This window comes from Pteronotus mesoamericanus, unplaced genomic scaffold (genome assembly GCF_021234165.1).
Source record: "Pteronotus mesoamericanus isolate MK-2021 breed Mesoamerican mustached bat unplaced genomic scaffold, CSHL_Meso_final contig_130, whole genome shotgun sequence".
Taxonomy (NCBI): domain Eukaryota; kingdom Metazoa; phylum Chordata; class Mammalia; order Chiroptera; family Mormoopidae; genus Pteronotus; species Pteronotus mesoamericanus.
The window spans coordinates 97324-109347 of record NW_026555060.1 but is presented as its reverse complement, the minus strand read 5'-3'; the positions used below and the strand labels follow the sequence as shown (position 1 = coordinate 109347).

General features: G+C 33.3%; 1 protein-coding gene across 4 annotated transcripts in view; it reads left to right on the top strand.

Annotated features, from left to right (window-relative positions):
- Nucleotides 1-12024, top strand: part of LOC129083658 (UDP-glucuronosyltransferase 2A1-like) — a 53310-nt gene that overhangs the window by 40228 nt on the left and 1058 nt on the right. For 2 of the 4 annotated variants that reach the window (XM_054589536.1, XM_054589554.1), the window contains 3 exons: nt 2415-2546; nt 4661-4748; nt 5458-5677. In XM_054589536.1, coding sequence (XP_054445511.1) covers nt 2415-2546; nt 4661-4748; nt 5458-5677 — 440 coding nt within the window. The remainder of the gene's footprint in view (nt 1-2414; nt 2547-4660; nt 4749-5457; nt 5678-12024) is intronic. The other 2 variants (XM_054589545.1, XM_054589564.1) reach the window with 1 other exon arrangement.

The window sequence follows — 12024 nt, the reverse complement described above, 5'->3', positions numbered from 1 at the left end:
TCATTTTAAAGGTCCAAAGAAATTTTCAGTTGGAGATTTCTACAAATTGTGTGGGTAATAAATACTTCTGACCCAGCAGAGGGCATTAGAAATAGATTTGGAGTCATCAACATGAAGTAGGAGTCATAGAACTGAAAGGCCCAAATGTTGAATTGGTTCCTTATGTCCATGATGTCAGGGGGTTTTTTGGGGAGCGTCTTGGAGGGGGGGCATGAAAGAAAGACATTTTGTAACACATTCCAAAGTTATAAAAGAATAAATGTGGACTATCAAAAGTGTTGGAAGAAAACAATATAGAGAAGTAAAAGAGAATAATGGGTAAACATAATAACACTGTATTTAACTATATTAATAGGGAGTCAGGAAACACTCATTTGCCTGGGGTTTTAAGTAAGCAACATAATCTCTGTAAAATGTTGCAAGTTAAGTTGTGTTCCCAGTAGAATTCTTGATTTATGATTCAAGTAACATACGTATTTATGTTTAAAATTTCATTTCAGGACTTTGAATGCCGGTTTTTTAAAAAATCCTCACCCAAGGACATTGTTTCATTGCTTTTAGAGAGAGAGGAAAGGGGGGAGGGAGAGAGAGGAAGGGAAAGAGTGAGAGAGATAGACATCAATATGATAGAGAAACATCAACTGGTTGCCTTCTCAGGCTCCCCAAGTGGGGATTGAATTTATAACCTAGGTACATGCCCTGATGGGGAATTAAACCCACAACCTTTGGTCTACAGGAGGACGTTCCAACCATATGAGCCACACTGGCCAGGGCTGAATGTGGTTTTCTCACCAGCCAAATACAGCTTCAGGCAAACTTTATTGAGTGTTATTACAGGAAATAATGAACTAATATCTAAATAACAGTGGAGTAAGAGACATGACATAATCTGTGGGTCACTGCATAATATCTTGACACACTATTATGTTTTTCACAATTTCACAAAACAACTCAGACATGTTTTATTTACGAGAAGAGAATTATTCCATTTCAAACCTTATTATTAATATAAAGATTTAAGCAACATGAATACTAATCATGGTTTATATCTGATGAAAGAATTATGCCAGACACTGAATACACAGAATAAAAAAGCAATGTGAGGCAATCAAATCAAGAATCCAAATCTAACACATAGGTATATAAGCCCTTAAACAGTGTGTGCGTGCGCTGTATTTTTTTTTTAATTCAATCATCTGTTTAAGCAAAACTACTAAATCCTGGGACTTGAGAGATATTCTCCTAACATTAACTAAGATAAAAACAGTAGTCTACATTTATGGCATCATCTTTCCCCTACTAATTTTACTAGCTGTACATTGGGAAACATCAATGATTTCAGGGCAACCAAGAATAGTTACAAAGAGAATGCATGACACCTGTCTAGAGGGTGACATGCACATAGATTCTGATGTAAAAGACTCCAATCCCAGCAATAATAAAAGGCAGATCTTTCCATGGTAAATGGAACTGTTACTCTTTTAAGGTTTCTGCATTTTGCAGTGCTCAACGGCACAACTGCAAGCAATAAACAAGAGAATTTTTATTTTGCAGAGGAAATTATATTTTACTTCTATGCTAAGGCTCGACTTAAGGACATGCAGTCTGTATCACACTTGTGTGAGAAGAGAATCACTGTCTCATAATAGATGTTATCATGATCGTAGCAGAAGTTTAACTGTGTTGTCACCTTTTAAACATATTACTAAATATCCCATTTAAAAAAATCTTTGTAGCCCTATGAATCAAGGAAAGAATAAATATGAGGAAAATACCCTAAATACCTAACAAAAAGTTGGATCAATTCATTAATAATTTATTAGCTGTAAACTGGCATGCTGAAAAATATATAAAGCCTAGTTCTAAACACTTTGTGGGTGGGGAGGGTGTGGAGCTTCCATCAAACGAACATTTTTAGAGGTTTGCAAACAATTCTGTTGGTTTATATAATTTTTGCTATGTATCGTGCACACTTTTTGACCAAATTTTTGAGGGAAAAATAAGGATGTGCATTATACATGGCTAGAATGGTTACATATCATGAATATAATAATGAGTGTAATAATCCCATGTATAATGCACACAAAAAACGTGGGTGTGCATTAAACACAGCAAAATGCAGAAACCTTAAGAGTAACAATTCCATTTACCATGGGAAGATCTGCCTTTTATTATCTATTCATTTGGTATAATGATTTGATTCCATGCCTTTATTTACAACCTCTTATTATATATATTAACCATAGTTTTCAGAAACATATCGTCTCTTAAAGATCTAGATGGTGCGTGGTAAAACACAGAACCAGTCTAACAATGTCTCTGACTCTTCTCTGGACCCTGATTATTTAGAAATGTAGCTGAAAATTTACCTGTAATCCTGTACTTACATAACAGTGATAATTTTATTTCTGCAGGAAATGGAAGAATTTGTCCAAAGTTCAGGTGAACATGGTATTGTGGTGTTTTCTCTGGGATCAATGGTCAGAAACCTCCCAGAACAAAAAGCCAATCTCATTGCCTCAGCCTTTGCTCAGATTCCACAGAAGGTTAGTGCAACATACCACCCCAGTAAGCAGCCATTTTACTAATTACAGAGAGTACTCTTTCCAGATGAAAGTTCAAACTCTTTATCTGTTGAGCGTGACTGACACCACCTTTAAGTAAAAATTTCTTAAAACAGTAAAATGTTAAATTTAGGCACATTTGATAATTTGTCTACGGAGCCTTTGCAATACTATAAAAATACAACTTTAAAAAAATATTGATTGATTTTAGAGAGAGGAGGAATAGAGGGTGGGGGAAGAGAGAAAGAGAGAGAGAGAGAAAGAGAGAGAGAGAGAGAGAGAGAAATCAATTTGTTGTTCTACGTATTTATGCACTCATTGGTTGATTCTTTCATGTATCCTGACTGGTGGTCAAACCTGCAACTTTGGAGTATCGGAACAATGCTCTAACCAACTGAGCTACACAGCCAGGGTGGAAATACATCTTTTTATTTTTATTTTCAAGGAAATGGAAATAAAAATGTTAAAATCCTAATAAGTTCTTAGTATTTGAAATCTTTCTACCTGCAATGACTACTCCTAGACGTTCTTAAGTGTGTTAACTCCAAAGTCCAGGAAAGGAAAGAGGCACATAGAAAGGAATCCTACTCAAGAATATACTTTGTATTGCTAGGTTTTATTAGGACTCTGTCAAAGTGTAGTTGGTTTAGAAGTAGAAGCCTATTCTTCTAAATTGATTTTCTATAGTTAAAAACTATGCAAAATCCTCATATTATTGTCAAACAATATATATTTTTTAATTTATGATATTCAATTAACTTTAATTTTGTTGTCATTACAATTCTAGATTTCTACTCTTCATATATATATGTGTGTGTGTGTGTGTGTGTGTGTGTGTGTGTGTATACACTCTGTTAACCTAAAAAAAAAATTAAAGGTCAAACTGAGAGAAACAAGTGTTTGAGATCAAAGGAGAATTGATTCAGACAGAAACCCATATAGTGTTCTGATTAGGAAGTGAAGGCAAAGAGTATTCATGAAGAGGAAAGGAGAATAATTACATTAAAAAAAGAAGAAACTTCTGTTGATGTTAATATACCAAGAAAGAAATTTCTATAGGTACAAATAAGCTAAGTGATTCTTTAGCTACATGTGGTTGTACTAATTCTAAAAAATATCTTTAATTTTCAGTTTAGTAGGAAGGATGCCTGCTTTCCAGTTAACTCTGCAAACAGTTGTTTGGAATATAACATTACTCTTGGCATAGTCTAAAGGTTATTTTGCCCAGTTTAAAGCTTCAGAATGTTTGAAGAAGAAACAGACAAGGCGATTGCTCTGAAACAGCAGCTTTGACTCCATTTCAAAGTGGAGCATTTATGTTACTTTTAACAGCTTCTATTCATGAAATATCCAAGGACACTATATATTTATGTATTGGTTAAAGTACATAAAACTCTGTGATAGTCTGCATATAAATTAAGTCTGTTAACACTTTGGATTTTTATTTCTAAAAACCTTTTATTTCTAACAAGCTTTTCTGTTAAGAGTTTGCCACCTACTAGTAAATAATTTGGAATTTGTTTTACGGAATCCCCCAAAAGAAACATTATGTAACAAAAGTTTAACATCCTAACAAGATACTTAATTAAATATTGGTATATAAGTCCTATTTTATCCTCCTTCTAAAATGGAAGAAGGAAGGGAGGGAGGGAAGGAGGGAGGAAATTAATTGTCAAAAAAACAGACAATAAACCTAAAGCTAATTATACTTTTGGAAAATATTGCATTTGAAACTTGAGTGCTAAGATGGCATTCTGACAAATTTACATAGCATTCATGTTTGTTTTAATGTTTTTTAATTCCCAACTCTGGTTGACTAGTCTTATTTATTTTCTATTTATTCACTTTTAAGCTTTTAAATGATAAACATCACCTTTAAGGTGTAATAATATACTGAATTAACTATGAGCACAAGCCCTTTCAAAAGTAGATGTAAATTCCCTACTGCATCTCTCAGTGTTTGCCAACTACCTCTTTTATACAGTCCTCTCAAATATCACATAGAATAGGCTCCATGATTTTTAAATAACTCTACAGCACTAAAATTCCTTAATTGTGTGTTTTTACTTGCAAAATTAAAACACTTTGTTTCACAGGTTTTATGGAGATACAAAGGAAAGACACCAGCCACATTAGGAGCTAATACTCGGCTCTATGATTGGATACCCCAGAATGATCTTCTTGGTAAGACTGAGGGGAAAAAGCTATATAGCTGGATGATAAAGAAGTTAAGTAACTAGTAGCAACTAAATATAATGAACATTTAATTTTTAAACTCTTTTATTTATTGATTTTTTAGAAAGAGAGAGAAAGAGACAGACAGGCAGGCAGACAGATATTGATTTGTTGCCCCACTTACTTATGCATCCATTAGTTTATTCTTGTATGTGCCCTGACCAAGGATCAAATCCACAACGTTGGCACATCAGGACAACTCTAACCAATTGAGCTACCCAGCCAGGGCAACATTTAGTAATTTAAAATTTTCACATTATACTGCAGATATTTTAAATTTATAGCAGATATAATTAAACAATTGACCATTTATAGATTCCTGCTTCCTTTGGTTGACAGAGGAGCATCTTCAGTTAAAGCATTCATCACTTTTTATTTATTTTTATTTTTTAATTTTTTTTTTTTTACTTTTTAAATTTCAATATCAGTTCAGATATTACCTCCTCAGGAAAGTCTTTCCAGACAATGCAGAGGGAGTTAATTCTGCCATTTCTTGAGATCACAGTTTTCTGGCGTAGCAATCACCCTTGTGTTCAGTTTCTATAGAAAATACTGCCTTCTTCACAGATTTATTCTGTAGTTTTTCTACATCTCTCTGTGAAATCCTGTTAACATATAATGAAATCCTCATTTGTTTCTCATCCGACCCTCAAACTAGGTCATCCGAAAACCAGAGCTTTTATCACTCACGGTGGAACAAATGGGATCTATGAAGCTATTTATCATGGGGTCCCTATGGTGGGAGTTCCCATGTTTGCTGATCAGTATGATAACATTGCTCACATGAAAGCCAAAGGAGCAGCTGTGGAGGTGAACATAAACACAATGACAAGTGCAGATTTTCTCAACGCCTTGAGAACAGTCATTAATGATCCTTCGTAAGTACTACTGCTTTTGAAAGGATTACCATTGATTATGTTACCCATCATATTCAAGGATGCCCAGTGTTTCGTGTATTTGTAATTGGTGTACTTTCAAATAACAAACATAACATGACTAATATAGAAAGCACTTTATTATTTCACTCCCCAAATTGATGAAGTGACTTGCTAAAATTACAAACAACGCTCAGAATTCAAATGCCTATCAACATTTTTTCAAAAAAATGTTGATGATATAAATTCTCAAATATTTTTGGATCCTATGCTATTTTAATAAATATGCATCCATCTTTAAATATTATAAATGTTCAGTAAATACAAAAATAGAAGTGAAAATTTGCCAAATATTAATCATTCAAAAATAACCGTCATTAACACTGAGTGCATACTATCATTAGCATATGCATATATACAGGGAAATAGAATAGTTATAACTTTATATGAGGGGGTACACCAAAAAACTGGAATTATTTTCTGGAGGGTGGGCCCCTGGCAGTACATCCTTCCCTGGCTACAGATGCCTCATCTGTATCAGTCTACCAGCTGGCATTGTTGTGAGAGACTGATTTCAGCTTTAGTGAATTTTATTTTATTTTATTTTTTTAAACTCCACACATTTGCCCATTTCATGATGGGTGATTTTTGAGTGCATCTTCACAGACTGTGTTCAGAAGTTTTTGACCAAAACTGGCATGACCCCTGTGCTCCACCCTCTCTATCCCCTGATATTGGCCCAAGTGACTCTTTTTTTGTTTCCCTGGTTGAAGAAAGTCCTCAAAGGGAAATGTTTTGCCCATGTGGAAGAAAGAAAACAAAAAATGGCAGAAGCACTAAAATGCATCAAAATCAATGAATATATAACTGTTTTGAGCAGTGGAAAGTCTTGATAGGTATCTTGCATCAAGTGGAGGGTATTTTGAAGGTGGCTGAAATTTAAATATGTAAGCATAAATATACAATTATTTTATAAAAGAAATTCTGGGGTTTTTTTTTTGGTTCCCTTCTTTGTAAATATAGATAGCATAAATTTTAAAACAAATTTTATTTTTTACCTGACTTAGCTAAAGATTAATCGAAATGAATCTGTAAACTATAATTAAATTTTAGATACATATAATTATACCTTAAATTTTTTTTCTCTGAAAGATCTCACCAAAGTTAGGAATTAATAGATATACATATAGTTTTGAGTGCTTTTGTTTTGCTTGTTTATTTTTTTAGTGCTAATTTTTAACTAAGTGTTTTAATTTTAGCCAATACCAGTTTAACTCACACTATGGAAGCAATCTCATCTCTAATCTGTATTACTTAAAATTTTAATTTGTCAATATTTAGGGTACTTACTTTCTTCACCTTTATTGTCTTTTTTTAATACTTTAAGAAAATCAAATTTTCCATTGAATCAGAGAGTCTTCTAAAATATTTTCAGTTATTTTTAAATGAATATATCATATGGATTTTCATTCAATGAAGACTCATGGTTTTTGAATTCCTTGTGATCATGTTTAGTGATACTTGCCTACTGCCTTGATATGAGAATGACATCTATATGATTATGCGTAACTCTTACTTTTCTTTTGTTAGAAGTATGTAAAAGTTATCCATAGTCTTCTAGCTTTAAACGCTACTGTAGATTTTGAGGCCAATCTGATCATTTTTTCTATTTCCTTGTTTTTTCTCCAACATGGAAAAATATGATTTTTTTTAAAATTCAGAAACAGTTTATGATGGATCTTTATAAATTATTTTCAAAATATTCCCTAGATTGTAGTGAGTCTTTTCAATATTGTTAATCTAGAATAAAAAGTACATACTTTTTTCTTTTGGAAATTCTTTATGTTATTTATTAGAATTACTTTCAGTTCCATTTTTTAATCTCTATTTCAGAGACATCAGATTTGTGTTCTTTTTAATTTGATTTCATTTTTATTGTATTTTTTCCATTAAATTTCGTCCCTTTACACACCCCTCGCCCTCAGCAATCACCATACAGTTGTCCATGTTCATGAGTCCTTTTTCCTTTTTGCTCAATCCCTCTACTTCCCTCCTCTCCCCTCATAGCTGTCATCCTGCTCTCCATCTATGAGTCTGCCCTCATTTTCCTTGTTATCTCAGTACGTTCATTAGATTCCACCAATGAATGAAATCATATGGTATTTGTCTTTCTCTTACTGGCTTATTTCACTTAGCATAATGTTCTCCAGGTCCATCCACACTGTAACAAAGGGTGAAATTTTCTTCTTTTTATGGCTGAGTAGTATTCCATTGTGTAAATGTTCCATAGTTGTTTTATCCACTCATCAACTGATGGACAATTGGGCTGCTTCCATATCTTGGTGATTGTAAATGCTGCTGCAACGAAAACAGGGATGTTTATATTCTTTTGAATTAGTGTTCTGGGTTCCTTAGGATATATTCCCAGAAGTAGGATCATGAGATCAAAAGGCAGATCCATTTTTAATTTTTTGAGGTACCTCCATACTGCTTTCCATAGTGGCTGCACCAATCTGCATTCCCACCAACAATGCACAAGGGTTACTCTGTTTCCACATCCTTGCCAGCACCTGTTTTTTGTTGATTTATTGATGATAGCCATTGTGACAGGTATAAAATGATATCTCATTGTCATTTTAATTTGCATTACTCTGGTGCTTAGTGACATTGAACACGTTTTCATATGTTTATTGGCTATCCATATGTCCTCTATGGACAAGTCTATTCAGGTCCTTTGCTTATTATTTAATTGGGTTGTTAGCTTTTTGGTGTTGAGATTTGTAAGTTCTTTATAAATTTTGGATATTAACCCCTTATCAGATGTATCAGTGAATATGTTCTCCCATTCTCTGGGTTGTCTTTTTATTTTGTTGATAATTTCCTTTGTTGTGCAAAAACTTTTTAGTTTGATATAGTTCCAAATTTTTTTTCTTTTGTTTCCCTTGCCTGGGGAGATATATTCGATAAAATATTGCTACAATATCTGACATTTTGCTGCCTATGTTTTCTTCTATGATTGTTATGGTTTTGGGTCTAACATTTAAGTCTTTGATCCATTTTGAATTTATTCTTGTGTGTGGTACATGAAGGTGGTCTAGTTTCATTTTTCTGCCTGTTTCTGTTCAATTTTCCCAACACCATTTATTAAATAAACTATCTTTAGCACATTTTATGTTCTTCCTTCCTCTATTGAATATTAAATGACTATAAAGGTTTGGGCTTATTTCTGGGCTCTCTATTCTGTTCCATTGATCTGTGCATGTGTTTTTATTCCAATACCATGCTGTTATGATTACTATGGACTTTTTGTATAGTTTCACATTAGGTACTGTGATTCCGCCAACTTTGTTGCTATGCAGGACCTTTTGTGATTCCATATAAGTTTTTTTAACTATTATTATTGTTCTATGAGATACATCATTGGAATCTTGATAGAAATTGTGTTGAATCTATAGATGCTTTGGTTAGAATGGACATTTTTATGATGTTAATTATTCCTATCCATGAATGTGGTATATGCTTCTACTTCGTTGTACCTGCTTCTGTGTCTTTCTTCAGTGTCTTACAATTTCCCGAGTACAGGTCTTTTGCATTCTAGGTACATGTATTCCTAGGTACTTTTTTGGTAGCAATTGTGAATAAGATTTTTCTCTTAATTTCCTTTTCCTTTAGTTCATGATTGGCATGTAAAAATGCAACTGATTTCTGTATATTAATTTTGTATCCTGCTAGTTTACTGAATTAACCTATCAGTTCTAGTAGTTTCTTGGAGGAATCTTTGGAGTTCTCTATATACAGTATCATGTCATCTTTAAATAATGACAGTTTTACTTCTTCCTTTCCAATTTGGATGCCTTTTATTTCTTTTTCTTATCTGATTGCTCTGGCTAGGACTTCCAGTCTATGCTGAATAAGAGAAGTGAAAGCAGACATCCCTGTCTTTTTCCCTATCTTAAGGGGAATGCTTATAGGTTTTTGCCCATTGAATATGATGCTGGCAGTGGATTTGTCATATACGGCCTTTATTATGTTTTGGTATGTTCCCCCTAATCCCACTTTGCTGAGAATTTTTATCATAAAAGGTGCTGGATTTCATTATATGATTTTTATGAATCTATTGATATGATCATGTGGTTTTTATACTCCATTGTGTTTATGAGGTGAATCACATTTATATATTTGTGAATGTTGTACCAACCTTACATTCCCAGAATAAATCCCTCTTGATGATAGTGTATGTATTTTTTGGTGCATTGTTATATTTGGTTTGCTAATATTTTGTTGAAGGTTTTAGCATCTATATTCCTCAGGGATATTGGCCTATAATTTTCTTTCTTTGTAGTGTCTTTATCTGGTTCTGGAATTAGGACAATGCTTGCCTTGTAAAATGAGTGTGGGGCCTTCTTTCCTCTTGATTTTATAAAATAGTTTGAGAAGGAGAGGTTTTAGTTCTTCATGGAATGTTTGGTGATGTTCACATGTGAAGCCATCCAGTCCATGGCTTTTGTTTGTTTGGAGTTTTTTTGATTACTGCTTCAATTTCACTAACTGTAATCTGTCTATTCAGATTCTTTGATTCTTCCTGATTTAGTTTTGGAATAGTATACTTCTAGGTGTTTATTCATTTCATCCAAATTGTCCAGTTTGTTGGCATAAAATTGTTCATAATACTTTCTTACAATCCTTTGTATTTCTTTGTTGGCAGTTGTCATTTCTCTTCTTTCATTTCTAATTTTATTTACTTAAGTTCTCTCTGTTTTTTTCTTGATGAGTCTGGTTAATGGTTTGTCAATCTTGTTTTTCTTGCCAGGGAACCAGCTCTTGGATTCATTGATCTGTATTATTTTTTTAGACTCTATTTTACTTATTCTTGCTCTAATCTTTATTATTTCCTTCCCTCTACACTCTTTGTGCTTTGTTTGTTGTTCTTTTTCAAGTTCTTTTAACTGTGAAGTTAGATTATTGATTTGAGCTTTTTCTTGTTTTGTTTTGTTTTTTGAAATAGACCTATAATGTTATAAATTCCCACTTAGGATTGCTTTCCCAGTGTCCCACAGATTTTGAGTTGTTGTGTCCTTATTTTTATTTGTTTAAAGGTATCTTTTGATTTCTTTCTTGATCTCATTGTTGACCCATTCATTGTTTAACAATATGTTAGTCAGCTTCCATGGTTTTGCATGTTTTTCAATGTTCTTTTTGTGATTGATTTCTAGTTTCATAGCATTGTGTTCAGAGAAGATGCTTGATATGATTTCAATTTTCTTAAATTTATTGAGACTTGTTTTGTGTCCTAGCATGTGATCTATCCTGGAAAACATTCCATGTGCACTTGAAAAGTATGCATATTCTGCTGCTTTGGGATGAAATGCTCTGAAGATATAAATTAAATCCATTTGATCTACTGTGTTGTTTAAGGCTGCTGTCTCCTTGTTGATTTTCTTTCTGGAAGATCTATCCATTAAAGTCAATGGGGTGTTCAAATCCCTGACTATTGATTGTAATTCTATCGATCTCTCCCTTTATGTCCATCAAGATTTCCTTCACATATTCAGGTGTTCTTATATTGGGTGCATAAATGTTTACTAGGATTATATCTTCTCATTGGATTGTTCCCTTTACCAACTATGTAGTGGCCTTTTATGTTTCTTAATATAGCCTTGGTTTTAAAGTTTATTTTGTTACTGTAAGTATTTCTACCCCAGCTTTTTTTCCTTTGCATTTGCATGACATATCTTTCTTCATCCCTTTACTTGTAGTCTGTGTGTATATTTTGACCTGAGATGGGTCTCTTGGAGACAGCATGTATATGGGTCTTGTTTTCTTATCAATTCAGCTACCCTATGCCTTTCGATTAGAGAACTTAAGCCATTTACATTCAAGGTGATTATTAGTAGATATGTATTTATTGCCATTTTATGGTTAGACTATTTTCTTCTTATTTTTTTTTTCTTTTTCTTCTTCTTCTTAAAGCAAACCTTTTAGCATTTGTTGCAGTACTGGTTTGGTGTTAACAAACTCCTTTAGCTCTTTCTTGTCTGGAAAGATCCTTATTTCTCCTCAATTTTAAATGATAACCTAGCTGGATAAAGTAGCCTTAGTTGTAAGTTCTTGCTTTTCTTCGCTTTGAATATTTCTCACCACTCCCTTCTGGCCTGAAATGTTTCTGTTGAGTAATCAGATGACAGTCTAATTGGTGCTCCCTTGTATGTAACTATCTGCTTTTCTCTTGTGGTTTTTAGGATTTTTTTCCCTTGTCTTTAAGCTTTGTAATTTTAATTATGATGTGTCTCAGTTTAGGCCTGTTTGGGTCCAACTTGTTTGGGACTCTCTGAGTCTCCTGGACTTATTTC